The following is a 22,084-nucleotide window of genomic DNA, read 5'->3' as shown; positions in this document are numbered from 1 at the left end:
CGCCCCACAGCATGTGGGATCTTAGTTCTCCGACCAGGGACCAAACCCGCGCCCCCTGCATTGGCAGTGCGGAGTCTTAACCACTGAACCGCCAGGGAAGTCCCTGTGTCATATTTTAGATTCCACATACAAGTGATATCATGATAATCTCTAGTTGCATCCATGTTGCTGCAACTGGCATCATTTCATTCTTTTTTATGGCTGAGTAGTATCCCATTGTATATATGTACCACATCTTCTTTATCCATTCATCGGTCGATGGACATTTAGGTTGTTTCCATGTCTTAGCTATTGTGAATAATGCTGCGGTGAACATAGCGGTGCATGTATCTTTTTGAATTAGAGTTTTGTCTGGATATATGCCCAGGAGTGGAATTGCTGGATCATATGGTAGTTCTGTTTTTAGTTTTTTAAGTAAGCTCCATACTGTTCTCTGTAGTGGTTGTACCAATTTACATTCCCACCAACAGTGTAGGAGGGTTCCCTGTTCTCCACATCCTCTCCAGCATTTCTTATTTGTAGACTTTTTAATAATGGCCATTCTGACCAGTGTGAAGTGGTACCTCATTGTAGTTTTGATTTGAATTTCTCTAATAATTAGCGATGTTGAGCATCTTTTCATGTGCCTATTGGCTATTTGTATTTCTTCTTTGGAGAAATGTTTGTTTATGTCTTCTGCCCATTTTTCGATTGGGTTGTTTGTTTTTTTAACATTGAGCTGTATGAAATGTTTGCATATTTTGGAAATTAAGCCCTAGGTGGTCTCATCCTTTGCAAATATTCTCTCCCATTCTGTAGCTTGTCTTTTCGCTTTGTTTGTGATTTCCTTTGCTGTGCAAAAGCTTGTAAGTTTGATTAGGTCCCATTTGTTTGTTTTTGGTTTTATTTCTGTTGCCTCGGGAGACTGCAGGTTGCCCATTTAAAGTGTCTGATTCAGTGGCTAGTGTGTATCCATCACCACGGTCAATTACAGAACCTTCATCACCCCAAAAAGACACCCTGCATCCCTTAGCTCTGTGTCCCCATCCCTCAGCTATACCCCCAGTCTACTTTCTGTCTCTGTGGATTTGCCTGTTCTGGACACCGCGTATGAATGGAATCACGTAACACGTGCCCTTTTATAATGGGCTTTTCACTCAGCGTAAAGTTTCTGAGGTTCATCATGTTGGAGCGTGCATCACACCTCATTCACCTTAGGGGACCCCTAGAGCTCAAGTCATCTTGAAGCCAGAGGTTCTTGGGGGCAGACCCCACTCCCCACGTGGGCTGCCCATGAGGACATGGGCCAGGGAGCAGGCTGTGGACAGGCTGGGCTGCCCCATGGGCTCAGGGCCCGGGCACAGCGGGCCCCACTCCCCCTGCGTCTGGCCTCTTCTCTGCAGACCACGCTGTGGTGGCCGGTGCCAGGCATGTGGTGACCTTCGACGGCCAGGTGTGGGGCATCAGTGCCGGCTGCGGCAGCCTGCTGCTGGCCAAGGACTTCGCTCACGACACATTCTCGCTGACACTAAACCGGGCGGGCTCGGGGCTCACGTCCCTGACCGTGGAGTTGAACCACACCACCCTCGTCCTCTACCCCAGCCTGAAGGTGAGCCTCCAAGAGCAGGGTGAGGGGGGGGCGGGTGGGCAGGTCTCCCAGACACTTTCCTGCCTCCTGTCACGTCCACACACCTGTGCCCCGTGGAGACTGTCACCTGTCCTGCTCAGCCCCTGTCTGGCCCACAGACCTACAGGCTGTATAACTCCTCCCTGCCTGCCGAGAGCTGTCTGGACCTGGATCTGCCTCCTGCCAAGCCCAGGAGGGACCACGTCCCCAGGATCGAGCTGACCAGTGAGGACGGTGTGTCTGCTGTCTGTGACCTCCACGCCAGCCTCTGCAGCCTGACTCTGAGCGTCTGGCAGCACGGTGGGTCTGGGCCCCCACTGGCGGCCTCCGAGCCAGCGCGGTCAGCTTCCAGGGCTGAGATTGACAGGTCCCAGTGGGCAGCACTCTGAGTCCTTGGGAGGCTGTGGGCGGGAGGCCCAGGGACACTCTTGGGCCTCTGCTGCTCCTCGGGGCTGACAACCCGAGCGGGCATCAGAGCAGCCCAAACAGCTCAGAACTGGAAGAGGGTCAAAGGCCATCTCTCCCGGCTTTGATCACGTCCAGCACTGGGACAGCCCCTACTCCAGGGGCGGCGCAACTCTGGATGCAGCCCGGCTGGGTGACCGCTGCCCTGTTTCAGGCACTCAAGCATGCACGGTCTGCTGCTTCTCATGTGATCCTCCCCCTGTTGTCCCCTGGGACACACGACATGACCCAGCTTAATTTACTGGCCCCCCACTCCTCCAGCCACGAACATCAGGGCCAGGCTTGGAGCCCAGAGCTCTGCCCCCTTCTCTGGGACGTGCCGCTCCCCTTGATCTGGCTGCGCAGCCCCAGGAACACTTGTAAAGAGCGTGCATCCTGACCACTCGGGACGGGGCTGGTGGATGGGGGAGGGCCCGGGGAGGGAACAAATGCTTTTCTCAGTCCTTTTTCTCCTCTCCCTCTGGTGAAGTTTCAGAGCCAGGACCGGTGTTGGGGGGGGTCAGGTGTGGAGGGCGCAGGGTCTGGCCATGCCCCCCCCCCCGCCAACCCTGGCCAGCAGGCTCTCACAGCCTGTCCTGCCTTCCCTGCCCCCCAGGCCTGTCCGCTGGCCTTCTGGGCACCAACGACAACGAGGCAGGCAATGAGCTGATGCTGCCGGACGGCACGGTGGCCAGCAGCCTGGAGGAGTTCACCCCCGCCTGGCAGGTGAGCTGGCTAGCCAGCCCTCCCTCCCTCGGGGCTGGGCGTCATTGCTAGGATGCCGTGGCTGTGGATGGAGAGGGGAACAGGTGTGAGCCGGGCGCGCCCCGGAGAGGGAAGCCTCTGTGTGGATTGGCCGTGGACCTGAGGAGGGTGGGGCCCCCATCTCCGAGGCTCCTGGGCCTGCATGTTCCACATCTGCAGGGAACCTCTCAGTCCGAGGGGGTGGTGGTTCCCTCCTGGGGCTGCAGCCCCCCGGTGGAGCTGCCTGGGAAAACGGAGGTCCGGGCAGGAGCCTGAGTCTTGGGTTCGTCTCCCCAGGTGGGTGGTGACTGCAGGGCCGTGGAGAAGACTCGGCTGGCATGCCCGGTACAGAGCCCCACCTGCCGGGCCTTCTTCCAGGACCCCTGCTCCAGCCTGGGGAACTGCTTCGGGGTGGTGAGTGTGCAGCTGCAGAGGCCACTCAGCAGGTGGACCGCAGGACAAAGAAGGCCCTTGCCCTGATCTAGCCTATAGCCCTCCTCTGTGCTACTCCCCAGGGTGTGGTGGGCAAGGACACTGACTGTGGGTGCTGGATTTCAGGTGGACCCCACACCCTTCCTCAGCCTATGTGTCCAGGACACCTGTGGCACCCAGGAGCGCCAACCTGCCTGCAACCTGGCGGCCGCCTACATCCACCTGTGTGCCCGGGGCTTCGTGCCCCTGGACCCTCCTCCACAGTGCGGTAAGCAGTCTGACCCCTGCCTGGGGGTGGAAGGTTGACCTCTGCCTTCCATCCCAGAGGGAAAACCAATTCTTTTCTCCTAGCTTCCGCCAAGAGGGCAGGCACTCAGCTGTTGTACAGTGAGCTAAGAGTCAAAGCAAAGTTAGTTATGTGTAAAGGAGTACTTATTAAGAAAGAGAAAAAGAGGCCCACAACCTCCACCCTCCACCCCAAGTCCAGTGAGCCCTGTGACATCCAGCACAGGAGATGAGAGCTCGAGGAGGTCAGGCAGCTATGAAGTTAGCTGCTGAAAACTTAGAACCACAGACTTGCTGTTAGGGGATGTGAATGTACACGCCCTACAAGGTCTGGGAACCCCTGGGCACACCTGAAACCAATGTCGTGCATGATTCCCACAGCTCAAGTCCCACTACATAGACACAGAAGTTGGCGACTGCAACAGACAACAGCAGTGGACCCCTTGATAACGGAGCAATTATTCATGACACTCATAAAAGAACAGTTAGTAGTAGTAGCTACTGGGAGGAGGAGTGGGTGTGACTACAGCAGGGTGGAAAAAGGGAGATGTTTGTGGTGATGGAACAGTTCTGTATTTTGATGGTGGTAGTGGTTACATGAATCCACGCCTGTGACAAAATGTCACAGAACTATACACACACACATTCTACCAATGTCAATGTCTGGGTTTTGATATTGTAGTATAATTATGGAAGATTTAACCATTGGGGGAAATGGGATGAAATATATACAGGACACTCTGTACTATCTTTGAACTACCTGCAATTCTATAATTATTTTAAAATAAAAAGTCTTTAAAATTAATTAAATATAAAACATCAGAGTCACATAGTTTTATAGGCAAGTTGTAATAATTTACCATAACTGTTCCAGAGTATAAAAATGAAACCTTCCTCTTCCCACCTCATTTTAATGAAGTTAGTGTTATCTTATGGGAGACAAAAACCCAAGGACAATACAAGAGGAAAGTTAAGTTAGAAGCCCAACTGCAAACTTGAATGTAGATGTTACTAATATGTTTGTTAGTGAGTGAAATTCAAAAATATGTTGAGACATAAGCTAAGAAAACATCATAACCAATTGGAAGTAATCTCTGGAACCCAAGGATGGTATTTAAGAACAGTGTACTAAAGTAGGCAATTTAAACTAGTTAATTCAGAACAGTCCTTCTGGTGGGATATCTAATAATGTTTGTTAGACAGGATAGAGAAAATGGGGTATTGGAAATATCTGGATCAAAATCCAGGGGAAGACAGGAGAGTGACATCAACAAGGTGGCAGGCTAGGAACCTACAAATCCTCAGTCCTCCATGGAAATGCTGAATATAGAACAATATATGGACCAAAGTAGCTTTGTGAGAACCCTAGAAACCAGTTAAGCAGCAGCAACAACCAAGTGACTGCCTGATTGATTGAGAAAAAGTCTCACTCTAAACAGCAGGAAATTTCATGGCATTTGTGCTTGCCTTCCACAGTACAGTTTTGAAGAAGCCAGCCAGTTCCTGGCTCATCCTTTGGGAGGGAAGGAAAGGAGTGGAACTTGCTTGCAATGTTCTGACTTGTCTGGGACCTGCCAGAGGGACAGGTCTCTCTTGACTTAGTGATGATGAGAATGGTGGCATAGTTTGGATATCATGTGGGTGATTGCTGAAAGCAGGAGTGGGTGCTGCTGCCAGAGACAGCTGCAGGGAGTCTGCAGTCCTGCAGGTGACTGGGAGCAAGACTATGGACAGAGGAATACCATACTATATCTATCTAAACCCCTGAGAAGAAGCAGGGGTGAAAGCTAGGGAAATTAGGACATTTAAAAGCAGCTGTGTCTACTGGTGATTGATGTGGAGTTAAAGCACACACTCAGGCCCAGGGAAGATGCACCCGTAGAAGGTATTTGAGAGAACCCTGAGCTTTCATACCAGGTTGATTAGTGAAGGCCTTCCCCTGCACAGGGACAGTCTGCAAAGCATGGGAGAGGTGGATGTCTTTTCAAATGCCCAGTTCCAACAAAAGATGACAAGACATACAAAGAAACAGTGAGATAGGGCCCATTCAGAGGAACACAGTAAATCTCCAGAAACTAACTCTCAAGAAACATAGGCCTCTTATTGACAGGCTTTAAAACAACTGTCTTAAATATGATCAATCAGATGAAGGAGAAGAAAGATGGCAGACAACTAAGTGAAATCAGGAAAACAATATATGAGAAAAATGAGAATATCAACAAAGAAGTAGAAATAACAGTAAACAAATTCTGGAGCTGAAAAATGCAATTTGTGCTGTCTTCAAGAGACTCACTTTAGATCTAAGGACACACATAGGTTGAAAGTGAAAGGATGGAAAAAAATATTCCATACAAATAGTAACCAAAAGAGAGCACACTTTCAATAATGGATAGAACAACCAAAGAGAAGATCAATAAGGAAATAGAGAATTTGAACAACAAACACTGTAGATCAACCAGACCTAGCAGATATATACAGAACACTCCACCCAACAACAGCAGGGTATCCATTTTTCTCAAGTGTACATTGAACATTCTCCAGGATAGACCATATATTAGGCCATAGAACAAGTATTAATAAACCTCTAAAAACTGAAATCATACAAACTATTTTCCAATTACAATGGAAAGAAACTAGAAATAGCAGATGGAAAACTGGAAAAATCACAAATTGTACAAAATTAAACAGCACACTCTTAAACACCCAATGGGTCAAAGAAGTCACAAAATAAATTAGAAAATATCTTGAGACAAATGAAAACAAAAACACAACACACCAAAACTATGGAATTTAGAGAAAGCAGTGCTACTAAGGAAATGTACAGCTGTAAATCCTCACATTAAAAAAGAGCTCAAATCAACACCCTAACTTTACTCCTTAAGGATCCTGGAGAAGAACAAATCAAACCCAAAGCTAGCAGAAGGAAGGAAATCATAAAGGTTAGTGCAGAGATAAATGAAGTAGAGAGTAGAAAAACAAGAGAGAAAGTCAACAAAACCAAAAGTTGGTTTTTTGAAAAGATCAACAGAATTGACAAATTTTTAGCTAGATTGACTAATAAGAAAAAAGAAGACTCAAGTAAGTAAAATCAGAAGTGAAATAGGGAACATTACAACTGATTTTTACAGAACCAAAAAGGATTATGGGAGAGTACTATGAACACTTGTGTGACAACAAATTGGACAATCTAGATGAAATGGATAAATTCCCAGAAACATATTACCTGCCAAAACTGAATCATGAAGAAACAAATCTGAAAAGACCTATAACTAGCAAGCAAATTGAATCGGTAATCAAAAACCTCCCAACAAAGGAAAGCCCAGGACCAGATGGCTTCACTAGTGAATTCTACCAAGCATTTAGAGAATTGAAACCAAGGCTCCTCAAACTCATACAAAAAACTGAAGAGGGAACATCTTCAAATCCATTTTATGAGGCCAGAATTATCTTGATACCAAAGCCAGACAAAGCCACTTCAAGAAAACTACAGAACAATATCCCTGATGCATATAGATGAAAAAATCAAAAAAAAAAAATACAGTTGGCCCTCCATATCTATGATTTCCACATCCACAGATTCAATCAACCACGGATTGAAAATATTTGAAAAAAAATCCAGAAAGTTCCAAAAGCAAAACTTGAATTTGCTGCATTCTGGCAACTATTTACATAGCATTTATATTGTATTAGGTACTATAAGTAATCTAGAGATGATTTAAACTATACAGGAGAATGTACATAGGTCATATGCAAATATTATATCATTTTATATAAGGGACTTTAGCATCCACAGATTTTCGTATCTGTGGAACCAATCCCCGTGGATACTGAGGAACAGCTGTACTGGCAAACAGAATTCAAGAGCACATTAAAAGGATTATACACCATAACCAAGTGGGTTTATTCCTGAAATGCAAGGATGGTTCAACATAGGAAAATCAATGTAATACACCACATTAAAAGAATGAAGGGAAAAAAAAACATGACCATCTCAACTGATGTAGAGAAAGCATTTGACAAAATTCAACACCCTTTCATGATAAAAACACTCAACAAACTAAGAATAGAAGGAAACTACCTCAACATAATAAAGGCCATATTTGACAAGCCCATAGATAACACCATATTCCATGGTAAAAGACTGAAAGCTTTTCCTCTAAGATCAGGAACAAGACAAGGATGCCTACTTTTGCCACTTCAATTTAAAGTAGTATCAGAAGTCCTAGCCAGAACAATTAGGCAAGAAAAAGAAACAGAAAGCATCCAAATTGGAAAGAAAGAAGTAAAGTTATCTCTGTTCTCAAATGACACAATCATATATACCTAAAAAACCATGTATATGTAGAAAACCCTAAAGCTTAAAAAAATTTAAAAACCTATTAGAATTAGTAAACAAATTTGGCAAAGTTGCAGAATGTAAGTCAACACACAAAAATCAATTGTGTTGGGCTTCCCTGGTGGCGCAGTGGTTAAGAATCTGCCTGCCAATGCAGGGAACGTGGGTTCGAGCCCTGGTCTGGGAAGATCCCACATGCCGTGGAGCAACTAAGCCCATGCGCCACAACTACTGAGCCTGCGCATCTGGAGCCTGTGCTCTGCAACGGGAGAGGCCACAATGGTGAGAGGCCTGCGCACCGCGATGAACAGTGGCCCCCACTCGCCACAACTGGAGAAAGCCCTCACACAGAAACGAAGACCCAACACAGCCAAAAATAAATATAAAAAAAAAAAAATCAATTGTGTTTCTATACACTAACAATGAGCATTCCAAAAAGGAAATTAAAATAGTTCCATGGGCTTCCCTGGTGGCACAGTGGTTGAGAATCTGCCTGCCAATGCAGGGGACACGGGTTCGAGCCCTGGTCTGGGAAGATCCCACATGCCGCGGAGCAACTGGGCCTGTGAGCCACAACTACTGAGCCTGCGTGTCTGGAGCCTGTGCTCCGCAACAAGAGAGGCCGCGACAGTGAGAGGCCTGCGCACCACGATGAAGAGTGGCCCCCGCTCGCCACAACTAGAGAAAGCCCTCGCACAGAAACGAAGACCCAACACAGCCAAAAATAAAATAAAAATTAAAAAAATAATAATAATTCCATTTACAATAACATCAAAAAGAATAAAGTACTTAGGAATAAACTTAACCAAAGAGGTGAAAAACTTATACACTGAAAACTACAAAGCACTGCTGAAAGAAATTAAAGAAGATGCAAATAAATGGAAAGATATCCCATGTTCATGGATTGAAAGACTTAATATCATTAAGATATTAATACTACTCAGTGATCTACAGATTTAACGCAATCTCTGTCAAAATCCCAATGGCTTTTTTTGCAGAAATATAAAAACCTACCCTAAAATTCATACAGAATCTCAAGGGGGCCCCAAGTAGCCAAAGCAATCTTGAAAAAGAACAAAGTTAGTTAGAGGTCTCACACTTCCTGGTTTCAAAACTTTTAACATAAGCTACAGTAATCAAAACAGTGTGGTACTGGCATAAAGACAGACATATAGACCAAAGGAATAAAATAGCCCAGAAATAAACCCTTGCATATATGGTCAAATAATTTTTGACAAGGATGTCAAGACCATTCAATGGACAAAGTACAATCTTTTCATCAAATGGTGCTGGGAAAATTGAATATCTACATGAAAAGAATGAAGTTGGACCCTTACCTTAACACCCTATAAAAACATTAGCTCAAAATGGATCAAATACATAAATATAAGAACTAAAACTATAAAACTCTTACAAAAAAACATAGGGGAAAAGCTTCATGGCATTGGATTTGGCATTGATTTCTTGGATATGACACCAAAGGCACAAGCAATAAAAGAATAAATAGACCAATTGGACTTCATCAAAATTAAAAACTTCTGTGCATGAAATGACACAATCAACAGAGTATAAAGGCAACCTATGGAATGGGAGAAAATATTTGCAAATGAAGTAACTGACAAAGGATTAATCTCCAAAATATACAAACAGCTCATGCAGCTCAATATCAAAAAAAACCAAACAACCCAGTCAAAAAATGGGCAGAAGACCTAAATAGACATTTCTCCAAAGAAGACATACAGATGGCCAACAAACACATGAAAAGATGCTCAACATCACTAATTATTAGAGAAATGCTAATCAAAACTACAATGAGGGGGCTTCCCTGGTGGCACAGTAGCTGAGAATCTGCCTGCCAATGCAGGGGACACGGGTTCGAGCCCTGGTCTGGGAAGATCCCACATGCCGCGGAGCAACAAGGCCCGTGAGCCACAATTACTGAGCCTGTGCGTCTGGAGGCTGTGCTCCGCAACAAAAGAGGCCGTGACAGTGAGAGGCCCGCGCACCGCGATGAACAGTGGCCCCTGCTTGCCGCAACTAGAGAAAGCCCTCGCACAGAAACGAAGACCCAACAAAGCCATAAATAAATAAATTAATTAATTATTAAAAAAAAAAAAACTACAATGAGGTATCACCTCACACCAGTCAGAATGGCTACCATCAAAAAATCTACAGGGCTTCCCTGGTGGCACAGTGGTTGAGAATCTGCCTGCCAATGCAGGGGACACGGGTTCGAGCCCTGGTCTGGGAGGATCCCACATGCCGTGGAGCAACTAGGCCCGTGAGCCACAATTACTGAGCCTGCGCGTCTGGAGCCTGTGCTCCGCAACAAGAGAGGCCGCGATAGTGAGAGGCCCGCGTACCGCGATGAAGAGTGGCCGCCACTTGCCGTAACTAGAGAAAGCCCTCGCACAGAAACGGACACCAAACACAGCCATAAATAAAAAATAAATAAAAAAAAAAAAAAAAAAAAAGAGGCCGTGACAGTGAGAGGCCCGCGCACCGCGATGAACAGTGGCCCCTGCTCGCCGCAACTAGAGAAAGCCCTCGCACAGAAACGAAGACCCAACAAAGCCATAAATAAATAAATAAATTAATTAATTAAAAAAAAAAAACTACAATGAGGTATCACCTCACACCAGTCAGAATGGCTACCATCAAAAAATCTACAGGGCTTCCCTGGTGGCACAGTGGTTGAGAATCTGCCTGCCAATGCAGGGGACACGGGTTCGAGCCCTGGTCTGGGAGGATCCCACATGCCGCGGAGCAACTAGGCCTGTGAGCCACAATTACTGAGCCTGCGCGTCTGGAGCCTGTGCTCCGCAACAAGAGAGGCCGCAATAACGAGAGGCCCGGCACCGTGATGAAGAGTGGCCCCGCTTGCCGCAGCTAGAGAAAGCCCTCACACAGAAATGAAGACCCAACACAGCCATAAATAAATAAATAAATAAATAAATAAACCCAAAAGTTAAAAAAAAAAAATCTACAAAAAATAAATGCTGGAGAGAGGGTGTGGAGAAAAGGGAACCCTCCTACACTGTTGGTAGGAATGTAAATTGGTACAGTCACTATGGAGAACAGTATGGAGGTGCCTCAAAAAACTAAAAATAGAACTCCCATATGACCCAGCAATCCCACTACTGGGCATATACCCAGAGAAAACCATCATTCAAAAAGATGCATGCACCCCAGTGTTCACTGCAGCACTGTTTACAATAGCCAGGACATGGAAGCAACCTAAATGTCCCTCAACAGGAATGGATAAAGAAGATATGGTACATATATACCATGGAATATTATTCAGCCATAAAAAGGAATGAAATTGGGTCATTTGTAGAAACATGGATGGACCTAAAGACTGTCATACAGAGTGAAGTAAGTCAGAAAGAGAAAAGCAAATATCATATATTAACGCATATATGTGGAATCTGAAAAAATTGGTACAGACAATCTTATTTACAAAGCAGAAACAGAGGCACAGACGTAGAGAACAAATGTATGGATACCAAGGGGGAAGCGGGGGGATGAATTGGGAGATTGGGACTGACATATATACACTATTGATACTATGTATAAAATAGATAACTAATGAGAACCTACTGTATAGTACAGGGAACTCTACTCAGTGCTCTGTGGTGACCTAAATGAGAAGGAAATCCAAAAAAGAGGGGATATATGTATACATATAGCTGATTCACTTTGCTGTAAAGTATAAACAAACACAATATTGTAAAGCAACTATACTCTGATTAAAAAAAAAAAAAATTGGTCAAAGGACTTGAATAGACATTCCTCCAAAGAAGATATACAAATGACCAACAAGTATATGAGAAGATGCTCGATATCACCAATCATTAGGGAAATGTGAATCAAAACCACAATGATATATAAACTCACACCCATTAGGGTGGCTACTATCAAAAAATTAGAAAATAGTGTTAGCAAGGATGTGAAGAAATTGGAACCATCATGCACTGTTGGTGGCAATGTAAAATGGTGTAGCCAATATGGAAAACAGCATGGCAGTTCCTCAAAAATATTAAAAATAAAATTACCATATGATCCAGTCATTCCACTTCTGGGTATATACCCCAAAAGAATTGAAAGCAGGATCTCAAAGATTATTTATACACCCATCATAGCATCATTATTCACAACAGCCAAAAGTTATAAGCAACCCAGGTGACCATCAGCAATTGAATAGATAAGCAAAATATGTATATACATACAATGGAATATCATTCAGCCTTAAAAAGGAAATTCTGACACAAGCTACAACATGAATGAACTTTGAGAACATTATGCTAAGTGAAATAAGCCAGTCACAAAAAGACCAATGCTGTATGATTCCCCTTCTATGAGGTACCTAAAGTTGTCAAATTCAGAGAGACAGAACACAGAATGATGGTTGCCATGGGCTGGTCTAAGAGGATAATAGGAGTTGTTTAATGGGGACAGAGTTTCAGTTTTGCAAGATGAAAAGCGTTCTGGAGAATGGATGGTGGTGATGGTTGCACAACAAAGTGAAAGTACTTAACACTACTGACCTGTGCACTTATTAAGATGGTCAATTTTTTTGTTATGTATATTTTGCCACAACTAAGAATTTTTTAATTAAAAAATTTTTACTGAGCACCTACTTCATATGCTAGGCATGGTGATACAACTCTAAACACTGAACTTATAACCGCTGTAATTATAAAAAACGAACACACTTAAGGAGACAAAATTCTAAGAGCAAGAACCAGCATAGTCAGACAATAGACACAAACCCACAGGAATTCAGAAATGGGTTTATCCAACACAGACCGTAAATTTTGGCAGGGATTACAAGCAGCTCATGCAGCTCAATATCAAAAAAACAAACAACTCAATCCAAAATTGGGAAGAAGACCTAAATAGACATTTCTCCAAAGAAGATACACAGATTGCCAACAAACACATAAAAGAATGCTCAACATCATTAATCATTAGAGAAATGCAAATCAAAACTACAATGAGATATCACCTCACACCAGTCAGAATGGCGATCATCAAAAAATCTACAAACAATAAATGCTGGAGAGAGTGTGGAGAAAAGGCAACCCTCTTGCACTGTTGGTGGGAATGTAAATTGATACAGCCACTATGGAGAACAGTATGGAGGTTACTTAAAACACTAAAAATAGAACTACCATATGACCCAGCAACCCACTACTGGGCATATACCCTGAGAAAACCGTAATTCAAAAAGAGACATGTACCACAGTGTTCACTGCAGCACTATTTACAATAGCCAAGAGATGGAAGCAACCTACGTGTCCATCGACAGATGAATGGATAAAGAAGATGTGGCACATATATACAATGGAATATTAAAGGAATATTTAATATTCCATTGTATATATGGAATATAAAATGAAACCAAAAGGAACCATAAAACGAAATGAAATTGAGTTATTTGTAGTGAGGTGGATGGACCTAGAGTCTGTCATACAGAGTGAAGTAAGTCAGAAAGAGAAAAACAAATACCGTATGCTAACACATATATATGGAATCTAAAAAAAAAAAAAAAGGTCATGAAGAACCTAGGGGCAGGATGGGAATAAAGACGTAGACCTACTAGAGAATGGACTTGAGGACACGGGGAGGGGGAAGGGTAAGCTAGGACAAAGAGAGTGGCATGGACATATATACAGTACCAAATGTAAAACAGATAGCTAGTGGGAAGCAGCCACATAGCACAGAGAGATCAGCTTGGTGCTTTGTGACCACCTAGAGGGGTGGGATAGGGAGGGTGGGAGGGAGGGAGATGCAAGAGGGAAGAGATATGGGGATATATGTATATGTATAGCTGATTCACTTTGTTATAAAGCAGAAACTAACACACCATTGTAAAGCAATTATACTCCAATAAAGATGTTAAAAAAAAATTTTGGCAGGGAACTAGGAATTTTTAAAAATATAATATCATATCTGGAAAGAACCAAAGATATTATCAACAGATGACAGAAAAGGCATTTAGTAAGATTGTCTAATGCTCATATTTTCTTTTTTAAAAATTCTCTTAGCAAATGAGGGCTAGGAGGGACCTTACTTAACCTGGTAACTTGAGGTATTTGGTATCCAGCCTTTAACATCACAGTTGATGGAGAAACATCAGAAGCAGTCCCTTTAATGTCTGCAAGGAGATAGACACTCTTTCTCTCTGCTTCTATTACGTATTGTATTGATGACCCCATCACACTCAGTAAGACCAGAAAAAGAAATGAAGTACAGAGATTAAAACTCACCTGCTGGGACTTCCCTGGTGGCACAGTGGTTAAGTATCTGCCTGCCAATGCAGGGGACATGGGTTCGAGCCCTGGTCTGGGAAGATCTCACATGCCACGGAGCAACTAAGCCCGCGAGCCACAACTACTGAAGCCTGTGTGCCACAACTACTGAAGCCCGCGCACCTAGAGCCCGTGCTCCGCAACAAAGAGAAGCCACTGCAATGAGAACCCCTCTCACCGCAACAAAGAGTAGCCCCCGCTTGATGCAACTAGAGAAAGCCCGCGCATAGCAACGAAGACCTAACACAGCCAAAAATTAATAAATTAAAAAAAAAACAAAAAAAACCTCACCTGCTGATAGTGTGCCTTGCCCAGAGAGGTGCCAAGGGTCTTCCTGGGTCTGTGACTCCTAAGTTGAAGAGGTTCCTGCTTCAGTGTGAGCTGGATATCCAAGGGGTAAGGCTGGCTCCTTCTGAAAGTGCAGAGAAGTCATTCAGATGTCACCAAATGTTCTGGAAACATCTGAATGTCCCTGCTGCTTTCATGACCTGGATACCCTCTCTTCATCAGGACTCAGCCCCTGAACTCCCCTCTACCCCCAACTTTGGGTGCACCCTCCATGCTCCCAAAGCATCACGTGCTGGGGTTCAGCCCTCTCCCAGGCCAGGAACTCCTGGGGTGGGGGTGAGGGCACGTCTCACAAGTGCAGGGAACCATCTAACCATACCCACTGCCCTTCCAAAGGGGGAGATGTCCTTTTAATGAGGGCCACTCGAGGCCTGACCCTGCTGGGCGTACAGCATGCCAGGGGCTATAACAGGGGCCCTCAGCTTGCTTCCAGGAAACAGAGGGAGCTCCCTGTCCTCTGGGCCTACAGCAAAGCCTTACTCCTCTTCTCTTCTTTTTTCGTTGCAGTTTGAGATTTTGCCTGAGCCAGCACCAGGCTGCCAAAGATTTCAGACTCCCTCTCCTTCTACCACAATCCCATCTCATCAGCAAGGTCAAGATTCCTGTCTGGGGCGGAACAAGCAGAATGAAATGCCAAGAAGCTCAGAGAAGACCAGGAAGGATACAGATCCAGGAAAGAAGGGCTGTTAGGCATTGATTTCAGAGTGCTTCTGGGGGCAGTAGAGCCCACACTGGTCTGGATAAGGCTCCACCTCCCTCAACACCTGCCCTGTAATTCCAGGAGGCAGCCTGGCCCGCTGGGCCCAGCTCTGGAGAGCGGACGCCACTCCAGCAACTGTTCTGCCTGAGATATTTAGTCACTCGCCGGCTGCTGTTTCGGAAGCCTCTGCTGTATGAGCCAGGCTGCCCCGGGTCTCCTAGCTTGGGATTGGCTTCCCCTGGCCTCTTCAGGGTCTCCCCTGAGGCATGAGGTTCCTTGAGGGGAAACTGATGGTCCCAAATCCCTTAACCACAAGCCTGGTTGGGTGCTTCCCTCTTTGGGGTAGAGCCTGACTCTAAGACTGAATGCTCCAGGGGGCCGGTTTCCACAGGCGTGTGCTCTGTGCACTCAGACCCCAAGAGTACAGCCCCAAAAGTCATTCACTTTCTTTGGGGGGAGGCTTTTCCCTTGAGTTTTCAACTGAAAAAATAAAGCAGGCGGATTCCAAGAACGTGTCCATTAGATTGCTGGGGTCAGCCATGCACTGGAGAGATTGGGGGTGGGGGGGTGTTGGGTGGCTGTGAAACCTGCCCACCAGTAGGGGGTCCCCAGGGCCCTCTCTACACCAAGTCCAGAGTCCAGGGCAAAGGGTGAAGCGTCAGCCATGAGGCACGGGGCCACCAGAGGGCCAGACGCCAGACTGTCCCTGGCCTCCCCACACGTAAATGCCTGGCACACAGCAGATGCTCAGTGAAGTTTAGAAGAAGGAGCTCTAGAGAGTTTTAGAGTTTTTAGGAGTGAATGGGAATCGGGGAGCCGGTCCTGCTCATTCCCACACTCTGGAGGGAAGGGGGAGGGGAGGGCTGTCGTGATTGATTGAGCAGGTGCCATGTTGCCATGGTTACAACCAGCCGATCCCAGAGTGCAGGCACTGCTCTTTGAAAGACGTTTGCTCTTCTCTCAGACTTTATAACCCAATGAGGAGTGGGCGATCCCCATGTAATAGAAGCAGCAGGCTCAGAGAGCCCAGGGGATGTACCCAAGGTCACACAACTAGCAGAGGGCCAGGCTGGCGCTGATCCCCAAAGCTGCCCAACAACAACCATCTGCCTTCTACTTTCTCAACAGCATTGTGCCATCTATAGGCACACCTTGTTTTATTGCACTTTGCAGATGTTGCGGTTTTGTTTGTTTTTACAAATTGAACGTTTGTGGCAACCCTGCGTCGAGGAAATCTATCAGTGCCATTTTTCACAGAGCATTGCTCACTTCGTGTCTGTGTCACATTTTGGTAATTCTCACACTATTTCAGACGTTTTCATTATTATAATATGTGGTATGGTTTAATTAAGGTATGTACATTGTTTTTTTTAGAAGCAATGCTATTGCACACTTAATAGACTACAGTATAGTATAAACATAACTTAGACGCAGTGGGAAACCAAAAAATTCACGTGACTTGCTTTATTGCAGCGGTCTGGAACTGAACCCCCTATCTCTGAGGTGTGCCTGTAGTCTGCCATTTACTTTAAGAAAGAGTCAAATTAACTTCAGCCTTGTCCCAAGCCGTAATGTGTGGTGCTTGTTCATTCTTTCCTAATATGCATCAAAACAGCCCATAAGCCGTGTGACACCCGAGCAGAAATGCACCCACAACTGTCTGAAGTGCTGTGCTAGGCCTTGTTGCTGGGAACTTGGCTCTGGAGGAGGGAAGGAGACAACGGAAGAGAAAACTCTGGAATGCAGGGGCCTGAGCAGGCCGGAGATAGATGCGCCTACAGTTTGCAACCACCTGTAGGTTTCTAAATCTGTGCAACGGCTCAGCGATTTCTGGCCCAGAAAGGAAACTGCAGACTTCCCAGCCTGCCTCCCGGCTCTGTCCCTCACATGCTTACCAGGAACCCAGCAGTGGGCTGGGCACGGTGGGGGCCCCAGGAGGGAGAGCAGTTCTCCCTTCTCCAGGCTGACTTAAGATCAACACTTGGCAATTTGGGGTGTGTGGGTGGGTGTGCATGCACATGTACGGCATTTAAAGAAAAACAGAGGGGGAAGGATTCCATTAAAAATACCTATAGCAAACAAAGAGCAGGTACAGATAAATTTCTTTGAAATTGACTCGCCATGAGATAACTTGGTAAAGGGTGGGAGAAGGCAATTCAAAAGTAGAAAAACACAACTGAGGGGTAAACATTAGGCAGAAAATTTAATTTTACTGGTAATCAAATGTGAATGAAAATAGTGATTATAACTTAATCTATTGCAAAATAGATATATAAATAATGATACCCAGAACTGGTGAGGCTGTCAGCAAAACCCATCCCCTCAAATTCTGTAAAGGGCAGTTTCAATTAGTACAACCTCAGTAGCATGTTTTGAAAGTCTTAAAACCATTTGTTCCTTTGACCTAATAAGCCCACTCCTGGGCCTTTATCCAAAACGAGGGAGGGAAGGAAGACATAAATGATTCCAAAAGATTTCAAAATAATTTCATTACTCAAAATAATGGAAAATTAAAAACAGCCAACAGGGAAATGATTTTTTAAAGTTGTATTAGTTGCAAACATTATCCTGAACTCATCTGTCAAAAAGTTCAGCATGAGGCAATGTATTAACATGAAAAAAGATTAGCCTCCAAGTAAAGCAGAAGACAAGACAGCATAAAAATCTGTACTAATAGTGACTGCATATGGACAAAAGCTGGTAGGGAATAGAGGAAAATGAAAACAGTTCATATAAGAAGGGCAGGACACTGTAGCTGATTATTTTTCTTTTAAAATTTCCTTTATAATTATTATGATGCTTCTTGTCCCAGAGAGTTTTTAAAAATTAAAAAGTAAGGAGGGGGCTTCCCTGGTGGCTCAGTGGTTAAGAATCTGCCTGCCAATGCAGGGACATGGGTTCAAGCCCTGGTCTGGGAAGATCCCACATGCCACGGAGCAACTAAACCAGTGTGCCACAACTACTGAGCCTGCGCTCTACAGCCCGCAAGCCACAACTACCGAAGCCCGCGTGACTACAGCCCGTGCTCCGCAACAAGAGAAGCCACCGCAATGAGAAGCCCGTGCACCGCAATGAAGAGTAGCCTCTGCTCACCGCAACTAGAGAAAGCACGCGTGCAAGGAAGACCCAATGCAGCCAAAAATGAATGGATAAAATAAATAAATTAAAAAAAAAAAAAAGGAGGGAAGGAGGGAAGAAGGAAGAAAGCAACCCAAGTGTCCATCAATGAATGAATGGATTAAAAAAGTGGTCTCTCCCCTGAAGAGTCAGGAAACAAGAGGGTCCCCAAGAAAAAGAGGAAATTCTCTTCCAAGGAGGAGCCTCTCAGCAGTGGACCTGAAGAGGCTGCTGCCAGCAAGAGTAGCAGCTCCAAGAAAAAGAAAAAGCTCCAAAAGCTATCCCAGGAAAATTAGAATGAACGTTTCCCTAGTAGGGCATAACTTAACAGAGATATTTCCCAACCCATCCCCTATAGCCCAATAAAAATAAAAACAAAACAAACAAACAACAAAAAAAAGTGGTCTCTCCCATAACATTATGAGATTAGAAATCAACTACAAGAAAAAAAGCTGTAAAAAACACAAACACGTGGAGGCTAAACAGTATGCTACTAAACAACCAACGGATCACTGAAAAAATCAAAAGGGAAACCAAAAAATACTTAGAGACAAATGAAAATGAAAACACAATGATCCAAAACCTATGGGACATAGGAAAATCAGTTCTAAGAGGGAAGTTTATAGCACTACAATCTTACCATAGGAAACAAGAAAAATCCCAAACAAACAACCTAAACTTAAACCCAAAGCAACTAGAGAAAGAACAAACAAAACCCAAAAGTTAGCAGAACAAAAGAAATCATAAAGTTCAGAGTAGAAATAAAGGAAATAGAGACAAAGAAAGCAATAGAAAAGATCAATGAAACTAAAAGCTGGTTCTTTGAAAAGATAAACAAAATTGATAAACCTTTAGCCAGGCTCATCAAGAACAAAGGAAGAGGGCTCAAATCAATAAAATTGGAAATGAAAAAGAAGAAGTTAACAATGGACATCACAGAAATACAAAGGATCATGAGCAACTATATGCCAATAAAATGGACAATGTAGAAGAAATGGACAAATTCTTAGAAAGGTACAATCTCCCAAAACTGAACCATGAAGAAATAGAAAATATGAACAGACCAATCAGAAGCACTGAAATTGAAACTGTAATTTAAAAACTCCCAATGAACAAAAGTCCAGGACCAGATAGCTTCACAGGTGAATTCTATCAAACATTTAGAGAAGAGTTAACACCTATCCTTCTGAAACTATTTCAAAAAATTGCAGAGGAAGGAACACTCCCAAACTCATTCTGCGAAGCCACCCTGATACCAAAACCAGACAAGGATACCACCACAAAAAAAGAAATTACAGGCCAATATCACTGATGAACATAGTCGCAAAAATTCTCAGCAAAATACTAGGAAATCAAATCCAACAATACATTGAAAGGATCATACACCATAATCAAGTGGGATTTATCCCAGGGATACAAGGATTTTTCAATATCTGCAAGTCAGTCAGTGTGATACACCACTTAACAAACTGAAAAGTAAAAACCATATAATCATCTCAATAGATGCAGAAAAAGCTTTTGACAACATTCAATACTCATTTATGATAAAAACTCTCCAGAAAGTGGGCATAGAGGGAACATACTTCAACATAATAAAGGCCATATATGACAAACCCACAGCTAACATCATATTCAACAGTGAAAAGCTGAAAGCATTTCCTCTAAGATCAGGAACAAGACAAGGACGTCCACGCTCACCACTTTTATTCAACATAGTTTTGGAAGTCCTAGCCATAGCAATCAGAAAAGAAAAAGAAATAAAAGGAATCTGAATTGGAAAAGAAGTAAAACTGTCACTGTTTGCAAAGGACATGATACTATACATAGAAAATGCTAAAGAAGCTACCAGAAAACTACTAGAGCTCATCAGTGAATTCGGTAAAGTTGCAGGATACAAAATTAATACATAGATATCTGTTGCATTTCTATACACTAACAACAAAAGATCAGAAAGAGAAATTAAGGAAACAATCCCATTTACCATTGTGTCAAAAAAAAAAACACCTAGGAATAAACCTACCTAAGGAGGCAAAAGACCAGTACTCAGAAAACTATAAGACACTGATGAAAGAAATCGAAGATGACACAAACAGATGGAAAGATACACCGTGTTCTTGGATTGGAAGAATCAATATTGTGAAAATGACTATACTATCCAAGGTAATCTACAGATTTGATGCAATCCCTATCAAATTACCAATGGCATTTTTTTTTTCAGATCTAGAACCATAAATCTTAAAAATTTGTATGGAAACACAAAAGACCTGGAATAGCCAAGGCAATCTTGAGAAATTAAAATGGAACTAGAGGAATCAGGCTCCCTGGCTTCAGACTATACTACAAAGCTACAGTAATCAAAACAGTATGGTACTGGTACAAAAACAGAAATATAGATCAATGGAACAGGATAGAAAGCCCAGAAACAAACCCACGCACCTATGGTCAATTAATCTATGACAAAGGAGGCAAGAATATACAATGGAGAAAAGACAGTCTCTTCAATAAGTGGTGCTGGGGAAACTGGACAGCTACATGTAAAAGAATGAAATTAGAACATTCTATAACACCATACACAAAAATAAACTCAAAATGGATTAAAGACCTAGATGTAAGACCGGATACTATAAAACTCTTAGAGGAAAACATAGGCAGAACACTCTTTGACACAAATCATAGCAATATCTTTTGGGATCCACCTCCTAGAGTAATGAAAATAAAAGCAAACATAAACAAAAGGGACCTAATTAAACTTAAAAGCTTTTGCATAGCAAAGGAAACCATAAACAAAACAAAAAGACAACCCACAGAATGGGAGAAAATATTTGCCGACGAAGCAACCAGCAAGGGATTAATTTCCAAAATATACAAACATCTCGTGCAGCTCAATATAAAAAAAACCAAACAACCCAATCAAAAAATGGGCAGAAGATCCAAATAGACATTTCTCCAAAGAGACATACAGATGGCCTAAAAGCACATGAAAAGATGCTCAACAATGCTAATTATTAGAGAAATGCAAATCAAAACTACAATGAAGTACCACCTCACACTGGTCAGAATGGCCATCATCAAAAAGTCTACCAACAATAAATGCTGGAGAGGGTGTGGAGAAAAGGGGACCCTCCTACACTGTTGGTAGGAATGTAAATTGGTACAGCCATTATGGAGAACAGTATGGAGGTGCCTCAAAAAACTAAAAATAGAGTTGCCATATGATCCAGCAATCCTACTCCTGGGCATATATCTGGAGAAAACCAAGATACATGCACCCCAGTGTTCATTGCAGCACTATTTACAATAGCCAAGACATGGAAGCAACCTAAATGTTCATCAACAGATGAATGGATAAAGAAGATGTGGTATACACACACACACACACACACGCACACACACACACACAATGGATTATTGAGCCATAAAAAGAACAAAATAATGCCATTTGCAGCAACATGGATGGACCTAGAGATTATCACACTAAGTGAAGTAAGTCAGGCAGAGAAAGACAAATATCATATGATAACACTTATATGCAGAATCTAAAAAATGATACAAATGAACTTATTTACAAAACAGAAACAGACTCACAGACTTAGGAAACAAAAAAACAAGGCTTCCCTGGTGGCACAGTGGTTGAGAATCTGCCTACTAATGCAGGGGACACGTGAGTTCCAGTGAGTTCCTGCTGCCCCAGGGGGTCTGGGATGTGATGCGTGTCTTAGTGTATTTCTCCTTGGAAGCATGTGTGCATTTCCTGAATG

At 43.6% G+C, this 22,084-nt stretch overlaps 1 protein-coding gene across 3 annotated transcripts in view; it reads left to right on the top strand.

Moving 5' to 3' along the window:
• The window catches only part of LOC309613205 (uncharacterized protein), a 179,109-nt gene extending 162,363 nt beyond the window's left edge, over window positions 1–16,746 (top strand). Inside the window, exons 68-73 of one of the 3 annotated variants that reach the window (XM_082359761.1) lie at window positions 1,383–1,588; window positions 1,708–1,906; window positions 2,667–2,776; window positions 3,092–3,208; window positions 3,353–3,494; window positions 15,017–16,746. In XM_082359761.1, coding sequence (XP_082215887.1) covers window positions 1,383–1,588; window positions 1,708–1,906; window positions 2,667–2,776; window positions 3,092–3,208; window positions 3,353–3,494; window positions 15,017–15,021 — 779 coding nt within the window. In that variant the 3' untranslated portion in view covers window positions 15,022–16,746. Of the gene's footprint in view, window positions 1–1,382; window positions 1,589–1,707; window positions 1,907–2,666; window positions 2,777–3,091; window positions 3,209–3,352; window positions 3,495–15,016 lie in introns of those variants that run through there. The other 2 variants (XM_082359759.1, XM_082359760.1) reach the window with 2 other exon arrangements.
• Window positions 16,747–22,084: the final 5,338 nt, after the last annotated feature.

This window comes from Balaenoptera borealis, assembly GCF_965194805.1.
Source record: "Balaenoptera borealis genome assembly, chromosome: 16".
In the NCBI taxonomy this organism is placed as follows: Eukaryota; Metazoa; Chordata; class Mammalia; order Artiodactyla; family Balaenopteridae; genus Balaenoptera; species Balaenoptera borealis.
Note: the sequence above shows the minus strand (reverse complement) of the source record. Positions and strands in the feature narration are given on the sequence as shown.